Here is a 23,824-nt window from a genome sequence, read left to right as displayed (position 1 = left end):
ACTTGATAGCCTTTTGGTCCCCAACTTTCTCAAAATTCGCCAATATACTGTCTTTAAGTATTGGATGTCCATATGGAACAAAATTGCACACTTAATGTGCAAATTCTGTTGAAATTGAAGATCATCAATGGAATCCATAAATCAACAAGGTCTATCAACTATCAAAATTCTAAAAGCAACAAATGACTCTAGACAGAAGGTTTTATCTTGAATAGCTAACAATATCATTTGGGTACAATACTCAGATTCTCTAATCTAAGCAGGGTTCACAATGATAATCAATGTTCTCCTTTGATGGAAACCTTAATTACGCAAATTGTGAACATAAAACTCTGATTCTAATTGTAAAACGGTACCAAAAGTATGTTAGATCTGCGCATCTAAGTGTTGTCCTTCATGTATACCTCATGAGAATGATTAAAATTGTACACTCAAACTAAAACCACAAACCATCAAGAATAAAAAATCAGAATCTAAATGTTTCCCAGCCCCATCATGGAAACAAAGTCTAAAATCTACCAAAAGGTAAAAGAAAAAATAGGAAAATGGCAAACCAACACAACTACACAAGTATAAGCAATGTCTAAAAGAAAGCAAATATATGGTTGTACACTGTACTATCCACTAAAGGGGAAAGGGGTGGGAAGACAACAATAACTGCAAATTAGTGTCAAAACATCAAGTACTTCAAAGATATATTATCCCGCAAAGGCTAAAAATAAAAAACCTACTTCTTAACAGATTTCTTCTTGTGAGTTACATTGGCAGAAGGTTGTGGTTTGGGGTGCTTTTCAGCCTCACTTGGATCCAACCAAATAAGGGGATGGCGATTGAAAAATGGCCAATTGGGGACAGTGAGCAACGTGGTAAAAACCACACCCCCAGCGTATATGAGAATCATCATTTGGAAAGATGCCATAACATATCCACTTCCAAATGCAATCACGGCAAATGCAAGCAGCATTATCTGCATCAGTTGCTCCGCTAGCTTTTGCCCTTGCCAATCCATCTAATCAACAACAATGATGAAAGAAAAAAGCGCAGCGTCAGCAACCCTAACCCCTAACCGTTAATCGAATCATATAATATAATCCCCCAAAATCAAGGTTTTAAATGGCCAAATTTGACTGCAATTTCCTGGAACAATTTGAATTGAGAAAATACAACAAGAACAACCATAGCTTAAAACCTGGGACAAAATCATGAATCAAAAACCTATAACGAAAATTTCAATTGTTCTAAAGAATTATCAAATAACACAAATTATTGGATCAGATCTGGGATAACCGATAACCGTTACCTGCAGTGTGCAATAAAAAAACTTAGCTAGGTCTACGATTTCAAATTTGGGGAAAGTGGGAACTACGATGAAATGTGGATAAAAAAGGATAATTGTAGCGATGTTTAGCGAAATAAAACCCCCAATGAGTGTCTTGTGCTTATTTATGTGAATGTTAAGGAAGGGGTAAAAAAAGAGAGAAGAAAAAATAAGAAAAAAAGAAGAAATAGTGATACCTTGAGGAAGAGAAGACAGAAGAGGAAGAAGATGATGTTGAACGCACAAAGTGAGACTCTGAATCCCAAGGCGTGCAGTTTTAATGTCCCAAATTACACCCAATTTTCAACCCCTTTCTTTACTCTTTATATAGTAAATACAAGGTTAAATTAAACCATAAGTTCTAAATTATTTGAGAAACTGAAAGACTTTTAAACCTAAAAAAACCACCATTATTTTCTTTTCGATTTATAAATCGTTTTAACTATAGTCAATAATTCAAATGTCATTAAAATTCTGATAATGTAAACATTCAATTAATAATTTTTACATATTTTATTTTGCTGCAAGATTTTTTACATATTATTTTAGTTTAACTGTATAATGGAACTTAAGTTATTAAAATGTATCTCCATATTTAATAAAATCGCAGCAAAATTTGAATGAGACCTTAATTTCAAACCATGTCATCAATAATTTATAAATTCATGAGCCTATTTACAAATTTGTAGATTCCTAAAACTTTTTAATAATTAGTTCTAATTTGTTTTCTTACAAATTTATTTTGGGAGTTTTATTCACTACCAATACTGTCCAAATAGGAACGCTAACTATATGCTTTAATTAAAATTAAATTATTACCAGGAAAAAACACACATTACACATTTTTTAAAACAAAATATAAAATTATAAAATGATTATTATAGTAATTGCTAAAATAAAAAATTATCATTAAATTTATATTAACATTATAGAAAATGTGTATATAAATAATTTATACTTCAATAACTTTACATATTTTATTTATACAATTAAATCAATTGAAATATGCTTATCACAAATTCCCACTTATAATGGGTAGTTTTTTTAGGTTAAATTACTCTTTTGGTCCCTTTATTTGTCATGAAATTTCATTTTGCTCCTCAAGCTTTTCATTATCTCAATTTGGTCCTCATTTTCTTAAAAACTAGTATGAGACCCGTGCCTACGCACGGGTCTTTTTTTTTATAATTTAGATTAAGAAAAATAATATTTTTATTGTCATAGTTGAGTAAATTAATTATTTATATTGTTATATTTTATAATTATAATTACATCTATGATATTTAAATAATAAATTAAAAATTAATTTAGAGTATATAGAAACTAATGTTAAAATTTTAAATAGAAGTACATCTAGATAGACCGATACTAAAAGAGAAATAATATTTGAAAGGTATTGACTTATGAAATCAGAACAAAAAAAGTTAAACTTAAATTATTTTAAATAAAAAGTAACATACAAATATGAATAAAGTGCCCATATGTTATGAAATGTAATTTTGTTAAAAGTTTAACATGAATTCAAGGTTAAAATAATAAAAAAGATACATAAAATATTGTTATTAATGTAGACATTGACTCTGAGTTAATTGTTTAATGGGTACACATATAGAGTTGATTGTTATATATTATATTAAAATAAAATGCATATGTACATATCGTTGTTAAAATAAAATGTAGGTATATTGTGAATTTTTGTCCCGTGCAAAAGTATTGTCTATATATAAATAATCAACTTAAAGAAAAATGGAAAAAATGCAAATATATTGTGAGATGATATGTCCTTATTAAAAAAAAGTTAGAATAACCTAAAATTGATGCTAAAATTTTTAAACAAAAATATATACAGATATTGTTATCAACGTAGACATTGAATTTATAATAAAAGTTAAATATAATACACTAAATATGAAAGTATTATAGTAATTAATTTGGTTTTTAATATTGAATAAATAATAATAGATAAAATATATATAAAATAAAATGGTCTCGACATTTTAAATAAATTTTAACAATTACAAAAAAATGTGTTTAGAAGGATATTCTCGACATTTTCAAAATTTTATTCATAATTAAATTTCAGTCATAATAGTTTTGTTTTAAGTAACAATGAAATATAAAAAATTTGTAAGTATATTATGTAATACAGTCTCGTATGAAATAAATACAGCATGAAATTGATGTTGAGACATAACGGCCAAATACAAAGTTTAAGTTAAAAGTTTAATTCTCATATTAATTTAGATTGACGACTTATAAAAGTATTTAAACTAATAATAATAATAATAATAATATCAATCTTAATGGTAATAATAATAATAATAATAATAATAATAATAATAATGTCAATGCTAATAATAATATTAATGTTACTAATACTATTGTTAATATTAATTCAAATAATAATATGATCATATAAAAAATATGTACATAATCAAAATATGGTCCTGTAAAAAATAAAAACAACATGATATTGAAATTTGTAAATAAAAACACATATAGATATCAACAAACATATACAAAGTATTGAAATAGATTGATATATAAAATCAAATATATTATTATTTTTTTAATCATAAATATTAAAATTACAAAATAACATTTGAATCAATAGTTAAATATTAAAATAGTTAATAAATATTACTAAAGACTATTTATATATATATATATATATATATATATATATCGCAGTAAAAAATATTAAAAAGTAATGGATATGGATAGCTAGAATTAGTATTTAAACATATTTGAAGGTATTATATACTAAAAAATAAACTTAAAATTTGAATTAAAATTTAAACTAATTTATCTTTTTCTTTATACTTTATCTATTTCAATTATACTACAAATACTTTATCACTTTTCTACTTTTCTAATTTAAGTAATGCATTTATATTATCTCTAACGACATTTATAAATATCCAATTAATAAATTTCAACACAATATTGAAGAAACTAAAATATCTCCAAAAGAAATATATATTTTCAAACATATTCACAAAATTATATTTATTTTTATTGATAAAAATTCACTGAAAAAAAACAGTTTCAACAATATTTTGTTAGTCTCTCCAACTCTTAATCCCCTATGAAAATAGCAAGAATTTTTCATTAATTTTACTACCATCACCTAAATATAGATGACAGTGTAATTTTCTGAAATTTACGGGGATATTTTGGACTGTTTCCTAGGAAATCATTTTCTCAGTTAGATAGTTGATCCTATTACTTACTGTGAACAATAAATAATGTGAATGCAAATAACATCAAAGACTTTTGGACATGATCAATGATTTGGCAAAATTAGAGGAGACAACACCACTATTGGATATGATTTTCTGTTAGAGCAATCTAGATGTTAAATTCTTTATGACCATAAAAGGCACATTTTTTTATTATCAATCAAGTAAAATGATTTACAATTTAAATGGAAAGAAAAACAGTTTCTATAAAACCTTGCTAATAATTACAATCTCAAGATTACCATAAGTTAGATCATGCAAACATTGGAAAAACCAAATGTTGGCACCAGAATATTCACATAGAACATGGTTAATGCCATAAATTTGATAAAAAAAAATAGAATGTAGTTAAATATTCCAAGAAGATCTTTGACATTGTTTCCAGGCTTCGGAGTAGCATCCTACATTGTCCAACTATCTGTATGAACCTTTTGCCCCATTTATACCAATGCATTAATCCTCACTTTGAACTCTTCATAGTCCCTCTGTGTCAACAAACATGAGAACAACAAATGCAGTCAATTATGGTTGATGCCAAATAGAAGAGATGAAAGATGATAGGCAACAATAAAGGACAAAACTTAGGTACAACTCTCTATGTTTTTAACATTATTATTCAATGATTTGGAATTCATTTAAGTGACTATATTAATTTGTAATGCTAACATTTAGTATGTAAATTTTCTAGTAGAACTTTAACTCTGATAAAAGAACACCAAAATAGTAGATATGGGTTTTAGGGTAATATCCCTAATAGTTAGTTTTCTTAGTTTTTAAGTAGATAATTAGAGTATAAATCATTTCATTAATCTCAGAATCTTAAAAATACAAATGCTTGAGCACCATTCATGTGATACATGCATTATGCTGGAAAGACATTAACAAACTTCAACACAAAGAAAATTTTCACTGCTTTAAAAGTTTCAACTTTAATCACTTCCTCTCCTTCACCGCTAAAAACCCACAAAAAAGAATCAAGGACACATAATCCTCTGTGGTGGCCAGCGACCAATCCTCCATGGACCCTTCTTTAAGCCTTTATGATCAACAACTGTCCCTCAGTCTTTCCCAAGTTAAACTTCACGATAACTCAGTCAAGAAAGATCCCCGAAAAATTGCAAGAAAGTAAGTATCTTTATAAAAATATTTAATGGGCAAACTAAAACATCAGCAACAAAATAGGAGAAATATGGTGGATCATTTCTACAAGCTATTTTATAGAACCTATGGTTTAAAGCATAGAGGAACATGATTCTCCAAGTAAGTTACACTACTCTTTCCCTATTTTAAGCTCATCCACGGGCATCTCATTTCAAACTGTTATTAGGAAAGGGGGCACTTTATTTCTTCACCACCATTTTCAATCAAATTAACTCTGTTAATTCCAAAACTAAACCATCCATGCTTCAATATAATACAAGAATGAGAGTTTTTGAAGAGACATACCGGACGATACTAAATCATTCTATTCAAAATTGTCAAACAGATTGCCTCTGATAACTCTGGATCTTCCACTTTTACACCACAATCACTGTAAACAAAGCTCCATTAACACAATCAATACAAAGGGTTACATTAGTCAATTCTAAAGGCTGTTTCAATATAAATAGTGGACATGTCAACTTTTGAGGTGCCAAAATATTTGCTCTTGTCGGAACATGTCAACTTAGTGATGAAAAAGAAACCTTTTCATTTAACAAATAAATAAGTACAAAACTATATGGAAAGCACATGCTAACAAAAATTGTGTACTTGAAAAAATATGACAGTAAAGATAAAACTACTTTATTTTTTTTATTATGTTTGACCAAATACAATTTAATAACATTGTTAACATGATTTTAGCTTGAGTTTCTTTAGCCACTGGAAGAATTAACAATAATCACTTGTTGAATTATGTAAGTTCACTTTACATAATAATAACTATCCAAGTATTTTATAGAAGAATAAGCTACTTAATTGGTTTTTACCCATTTTGTCTACTCTGCTTTCAATTTACTGAGAGCAATATCCTTTTATGTCTTGGAAGAGCTATCAATATCAGCATAACCACCAGTGCCTTTTCTGCAATCAAAATATGTTCCTATAAAGTTTTGTCTAATGCCCTTTTAAAACAAAATAACTACATCGTGTTAGTTGATGCTTCCCAAATTAGGTATGATAGTACTTACAACTCATGTACTATAGCAGCTTGAGTAAACTCAATTGCATGCTTTAGACTACCAGGTTGAAGTATTTAGTGGTTATAGGAAGATTCAAATCAACTCCATTCATTAAGTTGAAACTTTAAACAAAAAAAATGGAGTAAAACAACCAATACATACACAGACAATAAATATATATATATATATATATATACACACCAAGTTCAAAGTCTAAACCTTAAATCCAACCATAAAATCTTATAGCACATGAGAACCGGGAAATTTACCATGAGTTTGTTGTTAAATGTTTTTTTATTCAATGAAATGATCATGCACCATTTCTTAGTTTTACTAACTTCAATATTTGATTGGAACAATTTATTTGTTGGAAGTAACCACTTTTACTACACATGGCTAAAATATATAATAAATATGCAATGCAGAAGTTGTACCATTAAATGCTGGAGAGACAATTCCCTCGAGAATGTGCCTATTAGAATGTCGACTACCATTTTTTGTAAATTTTTACATGTAAAGACCAGGCTTTTTTAAGTTGTTCACAACATCCCTTGGAGCAAGCTTTGCCCTCTCATCATACACGAACACAAATCTTTCCCTGCCTAAATTATAAAGGATGCCCCAATCACCTCTGACAGCTTCGGATATCAGCATTTAAAAGAGTAGTTCACTGCTGTTACAAAAAATCTCCCAAGTGAGCTCTAGAAATCCAAACAATTATCTAAATAATGTTTTTTTACTGGAGGCAATTATGTTGCTCATATAACTCTCATACTTGATAGATATAACCTATTGCACATTTTGTTTATTTTCAATTAATGGTGTAAGATATTCATTAAATAGTAATTATTTAGTTTTGAAATAATTTACTCACTCAATGAGATGATACATTACAATACTTTGAACACTGAGAACATATAATTTAAAACACAACACTTTTAGTTTCAAGTATACTTCATGATTGCCAATTGATATTTATTTATACATTAATCATCCATTCTAAAATTATAGTGTATCATCCAAGTAAATAAATGACATTATGAATGACTCAGTAACTATAATAAGGAATCCTTTACTTTCAATTCTTTCTATTTGGAGGTAATCTTGTTTTATAATCATAATTGGTTTAGCTATTAGAATAAAACTACATTATGACCACCAATTGTTATGTGATATAAACAATTAAGACCATAAAAGAAATTACCAAACAAATTAAAGTTCAAACAAAAGTTTTCACTAAAGTTGGAGCATCAAACAATTTTGCAATGTTGACCCTTACTGAAGTGAGAAAACCCATGTAGATGGTACTGCAGGACTTCATTCAACTCACTAAATTCAAAATCATAAAGATAAAGACATCAATACCATAATAGTTTATAGCATTAACAATGAATTCAAAAAACAAAAATGTAAAGATGATCAAAATCAAACATCATCAACCAACATGAAAATAAAATATTATATTTTTCAATTCAAATGACTCACCATCATAGGTTTCCTTTAATGTGACCTGTCCCTTAAATTTAACTTGGTATACTTCAAACTTTTATTTCAATTCCAATCCCTGCCACTGGCCTTGTTGCCTCATTCACCAGACACTCGGATGACAACAAATATATAATATTGAAACCTATAATACAAAACAAATCACATACAAATTGATAAGGGGAAAACATAACCTTTGAGTGATTGATGAATTATAGACACTAAAAACATAACTACGACACAATAAATCATCATTATTCCCAATCTAAATTCCACACTATTTGTAAAGCACTGACCTTTGACCAGCTATATGCATTGAGATGTAGTGTGGGAAGACCCCCTTTGTCTTTGTTGCCTCAAAATTAAAAGGGCCTGAAACACATTATCATTTGTTACATGATCCATAAAGTAAACCTAGGGACAACAAATGTCACAATCGGAACCACACACCATAAAGTAAACCCAAGGACAACAAATGTCATGACCGAAACCACACACCATAGTAAAGGAAAGAAGGTTTACCTGTATCCTCACATAAATAACCCTAAATGCCGGTACGGGGAGGAGAGAAAAACCACCACAAAGATTCCAAGAACACATAAACCTAGCATTATCAGGATGGGTTGGCTAAAAAACAATTAGGAACTCGTACACTACAAAAAAAAATTGCATTTAACGGGGGTTATTTAACGAAGGTTAATATAACCTTAGCAATTGATTAACTTAACTAAGGTTTTTAAAATTTTCGTTAAATTCCAAAGGTTTAGTGTTAAACCTCTATAAAATAGTGTAGGTTTTCAAAACTTCCGTTAAATTACAAAGGTTTAACTTTAAACCTCTAAAAAATAGTATAGGTTTTTAAAACCTCCATTAAATTACAAAGGTTTAATGTTAAACCTTTAAAATGTAGTATAGGTTTTTAAAACCTTTGCTAAATTATAAAGATTTAATTTTAAACATCTAGAAAATAGTCTAGGTTTCTTTCAAACTCCATAAAATATATACAATTATTACTTATAATATTTTTTGCCAATTTATTTTTATGAAAATATCGGTAATGTTCTTTAAAAATTATTTATTAAAAAAATACATGTAGATTATTTTCTTTCACGTAAATTTTTTTATATAAAATTATCCTAAAACTAAAAAATATTTTTTATTGACAATCGATTTGTAATGATTAAATAAACCGCTAAAATTATTTTTATTTATGATATTTTTCTTTAACCATCACAATCGGTCAATTATATTATTTTAAATTTAATTAATGAGTCACTAAAAAAATATAATTTATATTGACAGTATATTTTTAGCGATTATAATAAACCGTTAAAAATTAAAACAAATTTTGTAAATTATTCAAACTGCTATAAATTTTATACTTAAACTAGCATGAGACCCGTGCGTACGCACGGGTCGTGTTTTTGATTTTTAAAATTTTTGTTTAGAAAACAGATTTTAATATTATTATCAATAAATCAATAATTTAATTTAAAAGTTATAGGTGTTATAATTGTCAATTTAAATATATTCAAACGATAAATTTATTTAACAATGATATAATTATATATTTACATATAATTAATTATTACTATGTATTATGTGTTATATGTTATGTGTTTTTGAGTAATTTGGAATAATCAATTTGTGATGACATAGAATGTTATTTTGTTTAGATTAAGAAATATCAGTATGATATTTTTTAGAAGTTTAATTACAAAACATGTTTGTGATAATAAGTTTAGAGTTTTAGTGAAGATTAAAGAGTAAAAAATAGGTGTTAATTTTTTTAGTTTTGGATTTTCTTGTTAGATTTCAAAGTTATTTAAAATATATTTGAAATAACTAAGTCATGTTTTTTTTTATATTTTTAATATTTAAAAAATATTTTATTGTTAATATATATAAATTAGTGATTTGAATAATTATTATTGTTATTGGTTTAATTATTTAATGATTAATTTTATTGTTTAAATATATTATTAATTTATTTAATTATAATAATTTGTAATAGTAATAGGTCATTGTGAAAGTAAAATATAAGTATATTATGTAATATGGTCATGTATAAATTAAATATAATATAAAATTGATGTTAAAACTTTAAAAAAATATATTATATGTTATATCTATAACAATATATAAAGTGAATTCCCTCTTTTGTGTCCACATTTTAAAATACCAATTTTACCCTTTAAAATATAATTATTTATTAAATTTTTAAATATTGATCGTTATTTTTACAAATATTTTTATAAAATTGTCTATCTCTACTCTTTTATTTTTTTCTATTTATCAACAATTATATTTCACTTTATATATTTCATTTTCTATCTCAAATTTTCTAATATATTTCACTTTATTTTTAATAAATATAATTTTATTTTATATATTAACTTAATAATATTACATTACCACCTACTAATATAATATAACGTATATTTAAAAACTGTGTCGCGCCTGTGTGTACGCTAGTATTAAAATAAGATGCCTACTTTGTATGATATATTATAATAAAATACGTATGCACAGATCGTTATTAAAGTAAAATTTAGGCATATGGTATTATATGGTCATGTACAAAATATATACAATGTGAAATAATGTTAAATTGGTGTTAAAATTTTTAAATAGAAATATATGTAAATATTAAACACATGTATATTATAATAGAATAAAATGTAGACATATTATGTTATATGGTCTCGTACAAAATATATATAAAATAAAATTTATGTTAAAATTTTTAAATAGAGACACATATAAACACATGTATATTATATTAAAATATAATGTGTATCCATGGGTCCTTGTTAAAGTAAAATGTAGGCATATTATGTAATAATGTCCCATATAAAATAATACAACATGAAATTGTATTAACATTTTTAAATAGAAACACATGTAGATATAAACACTTATATATTATATTAAAATGAAATGAGTATGCACGGGTCGTTGCTAAAGTAAAATGTAATATAGTCCCATAGAAAATAAATATAATATGAAATTGATATTAACATATTTAAATAGAAACAAATGTAGATACAAACACATATATATTACATTAAAAGAAAATGCATATGCATGAGTTGTTGTTAAAGTAATATTTAAGCATAATGTGTAATATGGTCCTATATAAAATAAATACATGGTGAAATTGATGATAAAATTTTAAAATAGAAACACATGTACATAAAAACCCTTGAATGTTATATTTAAATTAAATACGTATGCACATGTTGCTACTAAAATAAAATGTTGTCATATTATGTAATATGGTCAAATAAAAAAAATAACATGAATTTGATGTTAACATCTTTAAATAAAAATACGTGTAGATACAAACACATGTATATTACATTAGAATGAAATACATATGCACGTGTTGTTGTTAAAATAAAATTTAGGCATAATATGTAATATGGTCCTATATAAAATAAATACAATGTGAAATTGATAATAAATTTTTTAAATAGAATTATATTAAAAAGAAATGTGTATGCACCGGTAGATGCTAAAGTAAAATGTAGACACATTGTATAATATGATCCCAAACAAAAATAAAATATAATAAATCTTTCCAATCTTCAATAAATACATAATCAACCTCCACTGAGTATTAAAACAATAGTTTAATAAATAACGAAATAAATTAAAATAAGTAGAACATTTCATCATAATTATAATAACAAATAATAATAATAAAAATAACATTAATAATTGAACAAAAATATTAAAATGAAATAAATTTTTTGAATGAAATTATAATATAATAATGTAATGATAAATATATTGCAAACTAAGGAAGATAATGTAAATATAATTAAATATATTGACAAAATATAATTCTACAAATAATTTTTGGACATCGTTAAAGAAATTTAAAATATTTAAATAAATCAACAAATAAATGTTTTAATCCTTTAAATATTCCCAATCCCATTTCAAAATAAATTAATTATTACTTTGAAAAGTTTAAATTGGTACAAATTTAAAATAGAAATAACTAAATATAGCTTTATCATTTTGGCAATATGAACAACAAAATATCATAAAAGTAGAAGTGGAATGGACCAATATTTTTGCAATCAATCCAATTTGAAATAAAAGTGTAAGATAGCTTATTACCATATAACACTATCTGAATATGTTAACACTATATATCTTGATTTTACTTGTTACCATATAATACTTCCTTGAATTACAAATTTTGGCCAAATCTTGAAAAGATAACTTATTCATACAGTAAAATGCTTATTATACAAATAATGTAGTAAAGTAATATTAAAACTGACATTGTAAATAAAATGTAATAAATATATTCAATACATATTGATTCAAAATTTGTTGGATAATAATTAAAGTAATAATTTAAAATAAAATATATTTATCGATTGAAATAATAATAACAAAATAGTAATTATAATATTGTTATTTTAAATGCCTAATTTTTTATTTTGTAATATTATGATTTATATATTGTCAATGTATTCAATATATATGAAATTCAATAAAACTAAGAAATTTATGAGAATAATAATTTAACTTGTGTACTTATTGATTTCGTTATGTTATGTAGGGTGATAAATATATTATTTAAATAATTATTTTGGTTATTGACAATAATAAATTTATATTAGCTAAATTATTCAATACAATTAGTAACAATAATGTTTTTTTATAGCATTTGTTAGTTATTTGTCATATATATATATATATATATATATATATATATATATATATATATATATATTAATCGAAAATAATCAGTTTATATTAGAAAAAATATATTTTTTATATATTTTTGTTAGTTATTTTTTATATCTAAATATATAGATTTGTGTTAATTGAAAATAATCAATTTATATTAGGAAAAATATATTTCGTATAATTAACATGACATGATATATTATTGTTAGTTATTTTGTATTGTATAATTGGTGATTAATTTTTAATGTTTCACAACACTTAACTATTAATTATTCTAATTAATTATTAATATAATTCATATTTCACACGGCTTAATAAAGCTTTATGAAGTAAACTTATTTCATAGTGGTCAAATCATTACATTTTTAGAATCAATAAGAAGGGTTTAATTTTGGCGGCAAACAATACTTATTAGGTGTCTTTTCAATGCCTTTGCAGTTTGATTTGGTAGAGACCCTTTTATTTCGTGAATCAATTTTCTAATATTATACTCAGTATGTCTATTAACTTGGTTCTGATAATCTAATATTGTGTTAATTTGTTTACTGTAGGTAGGTTATTTCATTGAAGTAGTTTTTTTTTTTTCGTTCCATTATAAACTATTGTGAAATTAATTGAAATTAATTATAAATAGTTTTTCTCATGATAAAGTATGGTCAGATCAATTATAAATCCTTCTATTCAAATTTGACGCTATTTATCATGAAGTGTGACTATGATTAATTATAATAAACTTATTTTACTTTCAATGCTTAAATTATATTTCTGTGATATTATGATCGATTTAATAGTTATGAAAATAACAATTTACCTTATATAGGATTAACTATTATAGAAAATTCTATTAATAAGAGAAATGTATTATACAATTATTAAAATGATTATTAGGTATAATTATAAAATGTATAATATTACTTATTATAGAAATATCAATTAATTAAAGAATTTAAAAAGAACATTTTTAATTATTATTTAAATTAAATAGTCATTTACCTTTTATAATATTACTTATTATAGAAAGGTCGATTAATAAGAGAGATGTACTATACATTTAATAGCACAATTATTATAAATAATAATAGAATGAATAGTTATATACTATATTAAAATGAATTGTATATTTTTGATGTTATCGTTATAGTTAATCGTATGTATCTTGTGTAATATAATTTCGTAAACAATATATGATAAGTTGCTTTTTTTTTTAAATTTTATTGCGATTCCATTATAAACAATAATAATAAACCTTTTGTTTTACTTTGTTGTATTAAATTTATTGTATTTATTTGTTGTTATATAAGATACTGGTTTGTTTTTTTCAACTGAATTTATTTCTTTTAATTTGTAATAAGAAAATTGATATAACAATAATAACAATAATAATAATAACAATAACTTATATAATATGAAAGTTTTAAAGATATAAAAGATTTTGAACATAAATATTTATGTAACAAAAATCGAAATTCACAAACCCAATATTTTACAACGAAATGTAACAAACACTTAAGTGCAGAACAAAAACATAACTATATAACGAACTCCCCTCCAAAGTAACATTACAAATACAAAAACAAATCCAAACCATAGTGTTTAAACATAACATTCCCGTACCTACAATAATCTTAACCCAAAAACTAAGAATGACAAAAATGTATAGGTATATTTGAAGATGAAGAAACCAAAATGATAAGTTCTTTGAAAAAAAATAATAACCTTCAGGATCGACTGTGGTTAACCAAATAACCATCTGATGCACCCAAGCTCTGATATAGGAGATAGAAGGTAAAGACAAAATCAATATTTGGCAAATTATAGAATGACCAAAAACCAAAAACACAAAATACCATAAACCCAAAGTAGAAGAAGACCACGAAGAAAAAGAAAGAAAACTCTTCATCGCAAAAGAAGTAAAAAAAAAGAAAGAAAAAAAAACTTAAGGAGCACTAACCTTAAGGCCGAAGGATTTTGTTCTGTTCATGTACATTTGTCGTTTCATGGAAGGAGAAGAAGAATGAAAATAGATTTTTTGGGAGAAGAAGAAGAAAAACAATTGTCTGTCAATCAATATGTCAATCAATACGTCAATCAATATTTTAATCAAGCATTAAATATGGAATCATTTAAAGATTTGATCAGGCATTAGAGGAAGAAGCGGGAAAACTTAAATGCACACTCACGGCCAAATTTTTTCAGCTGGGAGCAGGAAACAATAAAGAAAAGCATAAAGACAATGACGTATATGGATGGATCCCTGCACCCAAAAACCAATTCTTCAAATAGTGTTCATCAAATAGTTTTTCTTTCTATCAACAAAAGTGTTCATCAAACACTACAACATATAAAAACATGTTTAGTTTAAGATTCATCAGAACAAACAAAACTAACCTCGCAATTAGTTCGAATCCAACATTCTTCAAGTTGAAAATAGTCACATCCTTCAGACCCGCAATGGTCTTTATGTGATGAACACAACTTTGATCCCAAGAGCCAACAATTTGTTGTAGAGTTTAAGAGTCTCAAGCAGTGCAAAAGCCTGACCATAAGAAACCCAGATATTGCAAAGGACCTTAACTCCTTATCCTCGAGCCTTATCTCTCCAAATCTGAAAAAATCAAAACTGAAAAATGTTAAATCCAACAACTAACAATCAATAAAAAATTTCATAAAAAAAGAAGAAAGAAAAGCATTTGAAGCATAAAAAGAAAATAAAATAAAAACTACAAATTGAATATTTTTTAATCTGCTTTTGCAAAGGGCCTTTTTTAATCTCCTTTCATGAAGACCAATCAACACGAAGTTAAAAAAAATAACAGAGTACGAAGAAAAAGAAAAAAGAATGATCCACAAAGAAGAAGAAGAAGAAAAAAAAGAAAAAAAAGGATGAAGAAAAACAAAAACTAACCTTGATAAGCAAACGTTCTGATCTGCATGAAGAACAATAAATAGGAAGTTAAAAAAATGTAACCTCGTATGAAGAAGAAGAAGAAAGAAGGATGGACCAAGAAGACGGAAGAAGAGAAAAACCTAACCTTGACGAAGCAAATGGTTCAAAACAGATTGAAGAAGATGTTAACCTCAATCACTAATTACTTCAAGCAGCAAAACCCAACAACATAAAAAAGAACAAAATATGTTCAACAATTTCTAAAAACAAAAATATCAACCTCTTCTTCGACACCAAAAATATTGGAAAAATTATATCTTTGACCTTTACAATAAAAAAGAAGCAAACATAAATTAACAGAGTAAGAAGAAGAAGAAAGAAAAAATAGCTACGAACAAAAAAAAAAAGCAGAACAATAAACTTACTACAACAACCACAACTTCTGTCAACATTCAACAACAACAATCACAAAAAAAGAAGACCAACACAAAAAATAAAAAACTTGGGCTGATATGAAGAAGAAAGAAGAAGCATTAAAAAAATATCCACGACCATAAAAAGAAAAGAAATTGAAGAATAAATTACCTACACCGACCAAAACTTCTGTCAACCTTGAAAAAAAGAAGAAGAAGAATAAGAAGCTAACGAAAGCAAAAATCTGTTCGAACAAAGGTAACGTAAGAACAAAAAAAATAAAAAAAGGAAGAAGGAGGCTTACGTTGGTATGAAGAAGTAAACAACTTCTGCAAACCTTCAACAAAAAAAACAGCAAAAGAAGAAGAAAGCAGAAGAAAGCATAAGAAGAAGAAGAAGAAATAACCATCAACAAAAAAAACAGCCAAAAAAAAAAATTAAAACTTACGTTGGTATGAACAACAAAACAGGTTCTGCAAACCTTCAACAACAATAATCACAAAGCAATAAAAAATAAACAACAGAAGAAGAAGAAAGCAAAAGAAAGCAAAAGAAGAAGATGAAGAAGAAGAAACAACCATCAACCAACAAAAATAAACAACCAAAAAAAAAATTAAACTTACGTTGCTATGAAGAAGAAGAAAGAAGATGCAATGAAGTGTCGAAGAAGAAGAAAAAAGAAACGCAATATGTTTTTGAACAAAGCTAACGGAAGAAGAAAAATTCAAATGCCTCCGTCAAATGCAATATACCTTGAAGAAAAAGCTTCCGTCTGTCAGCATCCATCAATCAATAATTAATGCTTTCAGCTGAAAAAAAAAATTACCCAGAAAACGAAAATATCCTCTATTTCAGACACGTGTCAGAAAGTTAAGATATCCAATTCAGTAATTTACCTATACTAAGAATTTCTTAGATATATAGGAGATTTTCCACTTCAATAAACAATGGTCCTTTTCGTTCAGCGGTGTCTTTTTTGAAAACACAATAACGCATTCCGAAAATGGTTATTCTTCTTCCTCATCCACTCCAACCAACGCGTGTCCAGCGGTGGCAACGTTTTTCTCTTCATCGGCGACGACATTTTTCTCTTCACCGACGACGACGAGGAATTTACAATCCTAACCGATGGCGTCTTCCCTTTCTCTGCACCAACGTTGACGAACTCGTAGCCCTAGCTAGCGGGCGTCTTCCCTCTCACGACGACGAACTCCCAGAAACAATGGCTGCTCATAAGGCACAGAATGATTACTTCTGCAATTCGCCCGAAACTTTTTCTGGAGATGAAAACTTGAATCTCAAAGGTTTCATCACCATTATCCTGTGCTATTACAGTTTTTCATTTTTGCTATTGTATCTTCATGCTATTTAGTAAATTAGTTTCTAATCCAAAGCACTACCTCAGGTTTTGGGCACACATTGTAGTTGCTTATGCATTTACCTTTTGGACATGCTATATTTTATCCAAGGAGTATGAAAAAGTTGCCGCAATGATATTGCAATTTCTTGCGTTAGAAAAATGTCGTCCTGATAAATTCACGGTAAATTTGATTTTTCTCCATTTTAACAATGAACTTTTCTTTGTTTATTGTTGCGTACTTTGGTTCTGTTTTTGTCTACCACACTCACTTTTTTTGAGTTTGGGCAGCTTTGAGATTGAGATGAAGTAATGAAACTTTAATGTTTTATTTCTTGTGTTAAAGGTGGTAAGCTGCTTAGTCATTTTTTCTAGACCTTACTTTACGACTCTATAGATTACCAGTGAGGAGTTGCTGGTCATAGGCAAGCATATTAACATTCTAGCTATCTATGGAAGGTGTATAAAAAGGGTATAAAAGCATATCGATAATGTAGTGATGATTGTTATGCGACTTTTAGAAGCTGTCTTAGTATATGCTTATTGCATCCTTAGTAATGTGTCCTTCATTCAATTCACCAAATTACTGTACATTCCAGAGTTCTGAGAACCAACTAATACTTCATATTAAGTCAAGATATTTTCATGTGGATAAAACCATACGTAATGATATGTATTCAATATTTCAATTACTTAAAAGCTTATGATTAATGATTGGATTTATTTATTTATTTTTTCAATTTTTCTGTGCTATGAATACATATCACATCAACAAGGAAAGTGGTGGTGAAACTCATAACACAACACATAAGGATATGAGTTCTATGTATCATCAAGAACAAACAGTTCAACCATGTCAGCTTAGCTCATCAATCCATTATGGTGGCTAGGACATATATTTTCGTCCTAAGCGTACACAAGATTCTGAATTCAATTCTTTGGTGATTACAGTTACTATTGTTTGTGTTATATAGTCATTTTCAAAGTGTATAACCAAAAGACCAGAGTATATGTGTGTGTACGAAAGCATTCATGTTCTGCTAACCCAAATCAAATGTAAATATGTTGCAAGGGAAAGAAGAATTATTAGATTATCTTGTTAAACTGGTCCCTAGATAGAGTTTAAGACAATTTCAGATATCTAACCAAGAGTAAATAGTTATTATTTGTCTATGTTGTATTTTATTTCATTGATACTTTTATCATACTATTAGGAAAGCCTAACATGATTTTTTATTTAGATATACAAGAAAGACGGGGTTGAAGATGATTCACAAACTGCTTCAAGAGGAAACTGGTGGCAAGGTAATATATATATTAGTATTGATTCCACAATTGGCCTCTAGTGCTCTAGTTGTCTATCACAAGTTTTTTATTCATTTTTCATCAGTTACTTTGATCTAGTGATTCAGTTGCCCTAGTGTTTTTAAACTTTGCATCCATAAAGGATGCAATAGATATAGGAAACTTGATAGTTACTACAAGAAACGAATATTCATTTCCTAAGGGAAATGGAAGGGATAAGAGTGGATCTATTAGTTTTGTTGATCGGCTAGTGGCACAAGAAATGACAGAAACTGCCAAAGAAAACTGGAGGAGGAGGGATATAACAAATTTTGAGTATTTAATGATTCTAAATACACTTGCTAGAAGATCTTACAATGATTTGACCCAATATCCCGTTTTTCCTTGGGTCTTAGCTGACCACTCATCAGAGGTTCTTGATTTTAACAAGTCATCTACATTTCAAGATCTCTCAAAGCCTGTTGGAGCACATGATACAAAACGATTTGAGGTTAGCGTTTAAATATAAGTCAGTGTGATCTATTATCTTTATTATTACCATTATTATGGTATGCTTCTTATATTTAGGTATTTGAATATGGTTGAGTTGCAGGCTAGGGATCCAAATGCAAATTTAGCACATTTCTTTGATGTGATAGGAGGGAGTGGCACTAGTGCACTCATAACAGCTTTGTTAGCCACACCAAGCCCTCATGATCCTACTCGTGCTGCCTTTACTCCTGCACAAATTGTAGACTTCTACAAACAAAATGGCCCTCATGTATTCAATTCATCTAGGTATAATAACACCATTAATATTCTCAGAACATCATCAATATTAACAATTAACCACAAATCATAATAACATGCTTTCGTTTTGTGTTTGTGATATTGAAACAACCAACATGCAAACATGGAAAAGATACGCAATTTGACGAGGAGTTTTTACACAACATAACTCGTGAACTGTTGAAGGACACACGACTTAGTCAAACACTGACTAATGTTGTAATCCCAACTTTCGACACCAAGAGACAAAAGCTAGTTATATTCTCAAACTACAAGGTTAGCACCATATGCATTTATTATATTTTTCTTTACTGAAAAAAAATAATATAAAAGTTTTGGTGATGTAGGTTGAGAAGTATCCCTACTTCAATGCCTTGATGTCTGATATAAGCATATCAGCTTCAGCAGCACCCACTCTTCTTCCACCCTACTATTTTCAGAATGATGGTGTTGACTTCAATTTGATTAGTGGTGCGGACTTGAGTATGCTTAGTAATGATCTAGTAAATGGGAATCCGGTAAATTAATTTCGCTATTGATTACAATTATGATCAAATTAATTAGATGTAAATTATGATGCATGGATACTTATATATACTGTTGCTTTCCCGTGTTTTGTGCTGTTCTGTTTTCAGGATTGTTAATCTGTCTCTATTATCTTGTTTTTCTGCTATCTGGAGGAACTTTTTTTACCCTATCCAAAAAAAGATAAATAGAACCGTGCACTCACAAAGAAAAGGAATATGTAACTTTTATGCTAGTATAATTAAAGCTGTTAAAAAATATTCAAAATTGATCAAATAGATACCAAATTGACTTGTTAAATTTTTTTAACCAATTTTTAACTGAAATTATCATATTTCATGAGCTCTATATACACAGCTGATTAATCTATTTGGAAACATGTTACTAAACCAATTAAGAAGAAGTAAATAATTTTCTGCACTCACAGGGCTTTAAATATGCGAAAGCATTTATACCTTGTGAACATTATAAGTGGTTTCCTGTACTTGAATTGAAAAGTCTGTTGGGATTTGAGGAGCAATGAACCTGCACAAGACCAACTCAGAAAAAGAAACAAAAAGAAAACCAGCACATAAAGGGTTCACTCAAAACATGTTACTGCAGAATTTTTATCTGTCTAATCCATAAAAAAATGGTATTTTGCAGTTGTACCATGAATGTTCTCCTTTGAAGCTATCAGCTATTGCCGTGAGTTTGTTGGGAATGACAATGGTTTTGTCAGAAAGCTTATCACTTCCATTGGAGTCTCGTTGTAGTTGAAGGGAGTTCATGGTAATAGAGTTCATTCGAAGCCTCTAATGTTTCTCATTTTCTAACTTGATATATATATATATATATATATATATATATATATATATATATATATATATATCAATGTTATATTCTAATGTGTAATAATTATAATAGCAGAATATTTATTTTGAATATTAATATTATTCTATTATAACATATTTTAACAGAATTCATTGTCCTAGATTTATTTTTTGGTTACTGATCATGAATATGTGCTTAAATTTGTTTTCTTAGTTTGTGAATGTGAAAGGATGTTTTATTATTAATCTTCAATATACGGTTCAACTTTGAACCCTCATGATTCATTATTTGAATCCTGATTCAACTACCATTTGTATATAATATAGGTTAGTATCTGGACCATAATCCCATTCAAACCTTTATTTATTGCATGAAATTAAAGACCATTAGGAAATCCAAAGTTCCCTCCAAACTGGAACCCTTTGTCTTGGCAACAGGTCTCTTGAAGCTAAGGATATTTCTCACAAAGGAGTCAAAGATGAAAATCGCTTTGTTTTGGGCCAAGTTAAAAAGATATATTTGCCTCATGTTGAAATATTTAGTGGGCTAAATGGCCAAAGTTTATGTCACGTAGTATAGCCTTTTAAAGGATCAATGGTCAATGCTGAAGGTGTTCACCTAGTTTTTTATGTTTGTCATGCTATACAGTGAAAATATATTTTTATGTGACTCATGGTTATTTGGCAAATAGAAGAGGCCTGAACGATAACAAGTTCACATGTTTCCAGTCTCTAGTGTCTACAATTATTTGCATGAGCAATGGAAGATTTTTGTTAACTAGAAAAATTTGATTTGAAACTTTAGTTTATCTGTGAATACACCTTATTTTTAGAAGTTAATACTTTTTTTGGTAACACTTTACATATTTTCACCATGTGAAATATTTATCCATGCTGTAGAAGTTATGATATAAAAGTGTACATTAATTAGTGATGTGAAATTAAAGCATGCATTATCAATTCATAAAAATAAAGCTTTTGGTGTGAGACAAAAAGTTGTCCACACTTGAAAGAAATCTGTAGTCTCCCAAACCTTGCATATAACCTTCTCGACTAGTATTGTTTAATATTTTTTACAGTTCCTCTCTGATTCTGATATACCTTTTATACCTTTAGAGAGCAACAAGGAATCTTCTCATCAATATATATATTTTTTTTAGGCATTTGAATGGAACTGCTCTTGGTTCTTTTGTGCAGCCTGCTGTTCTAATAACTGATGCTTACAATGCTTTGAACAATCAGCCTTACAGACGGCAAAAGGACAAAGAATTTGGAGGTAACCATCTTTTTAATCCTATAACTTCTGCAATGTGACTGAGCTAAGCAGGGTTTTTCCATTTTTTTTGTTTTTGCAATAGCCATTAAGAGTAAGCTGTAATATTTTATGTCTGGTACATTCACTTATGAGGCAAGCATGTACTTTTAATCTTGACCAAGAAGTGAAAAACAATAAGTGAAACCATTTATAATGTTTATGTGTTTTTTATGATTTTAATAATAGATTGTGTTCTAATATAGGTCACTGCATTAAAGTCACAATTGGATGAACAAAATAAACGAAATGAAGAACGTGACAAAAGACTTGATGCAATCATGTACTTCTTTTCTCAAAATTATCAAGGTCAATTGCCTCCTGAGTTGACTATGTTCAATCCTGCACCGGTAATTTTTAAGACTGCATAACTTCTTTTATTTTTCAGAGTTTATATTTGTAATTATGATTCACATTTATATTGTAGGTTTCTGATCAAGGAAGTGTGCCAACTAATACAACAAGTTCTGGACATGAGGAAAATCATATGTGATAGTTGAAGAATATAATATAATGTGGAAGTTAATTGAATCATTTAATGTTTTGAGAACCATTACAGTACTTCATGATAGTTTTTGCTGACTAATATTGTACTTGAATTTGAATTTGAATTTGTATATTTGTTGTACTTTGATATACATTTAGTCATCTATAAATAATTTGTCAATTTGATGAGTTTATATCTATTTAGGTATAATTTCATTAAATATAGATTAAAAAAATAGAATAAATGTAAATAATTGTGATTGAAAAAATATATATGAATACATAAAAGATAAATGATTAAAAAAATATAATAATAATAATTTAAAAATCTATGGTACTTTACGGAGGTTTTGAAACCTATAGTATTTTACGGAGGTTTTGAAACCCAAGGTATTTTATGGGGGTTCTGAAACTTATGTTATTTTATGGAGGTTCTAAAACCCATAGTATTTTATGGAGGTTTCAAAATCCACGATATTTTATGAAGGTTTCAAAATTCATGGTAATTAACCGGGGTTTTAAACCTACAAAACTTAACTGAGGTTTTAAAACCTATGTTAAATACAAGAGGATAAAAAACCTCCGTTATTGATTGGTGCTTCCTGGGGTTCATAAAAACCCCGGCTAACACATTCTCTAAGGATGGTTTAGCGGGGGAAATCGAAACTCCGGGTAAAGAACTTAGTAGAGGTTTTAACCCTGGGTAATGTAAAAATAAACCTCCGTTAAAAATATTTTTTTTTTTAGTGGTAATCTTTTTTCAAAGCTTGATTAGCCATACTACTTGATCAGCCATAGATCTTGTTCAAAGCTTCAAATACAATTAGGTTGTGATAATAATAAAATTACCTTAAAGATTTAACATTTCTTCAACTTCCTTCAAAAGGGAATAAAATCATGGCATGAGGAACTCGTAAACATAAATTTATTAGTAAAATGAAAACCTTAATGATAAAAAAATAACCAAAGTTATGAAACTATACATACTAACCGTTTAAAGATTGCTCTGTTTAAAGATTGCTCTGATAAAATAAAACA

At 27.4% G+C, this 23,824-nt stretch overlaps 1 protein-coding gene and 1 pseudogene across 2 annotated transcripts; one reads left to right on the top strand and one right to left on the bottom strand.

Annotated features, from left to right (window-relative positions):
- Positions 1-548: 548 nt before the first annotated feature.
- On the bottom strand, positions 549-1,647 carry LOC114176682 (probable signal peptidase complex subunit 1). 2 transcript variants are annotated; one of them, XM_028061793.1, is made up of 2 exons: positions 1,516-1,647; positions 549-1,009 (listed from the first exon to the last, which is right to left on the bottom strand). In XM_028061793.1, the coding sequence occupies exon 2, from the start codon at positions 1,007-1,009 to the stop codon at positions 728-730; it is 282 nt and encodes a 93-aa protein (XP_027917594.1). In that variant the 5' UTR covers positions 1,516-1,647; the 3' UTR covers positions 549-727. The 2 variants fall into 2 exon arrangements, with proteins under 2 accessions (XP_027917594.1, XP_027917595.1); XM_028061794.1 differs by lacking the exon at positions 1,516-1,647 and adding an exon at positions 1,301-1,428.
- Positions 1,648-17,181: 15,534 nt separating this feature from the next.
- On the top strand, positions 17,182-22,917 carry LOC114176002 (annotated as a pseudogene).
- Positions 22,918-23,824: the final 907 nt, after the last annotated feature.

This window comes from Vigna unguiculata, chromosome 3, assembly GCF_004118075.2.
Source record: "Vigna unguiculata cultivar IT97K-499-35 chromosome 3, ASM411807v1, whole genome shotgun sequence".
Classification (NCBI taxonomy): Eukaryota; Viridiplantae; Streptophyta; class Magnoliopsida; order Fabales; family Fabaceae; genus Vigna; species Vigna unguiculata.
The sequence above is the reverse complement of the archived record's forward strand: the minus strand, read 5'-3'. Positions and strand labels throughout refer to the sequence as shown.

What these genes read in the sequence shown, in the direction of transcription:
- LOC114176682 (XM_028061793.1), bottom strand. Translation starts at nt 1,009, where the DNA reads ATGGATTGGCAAGGGCAAAAGCTAGCGGAGCAACTGATGCAGATAATG.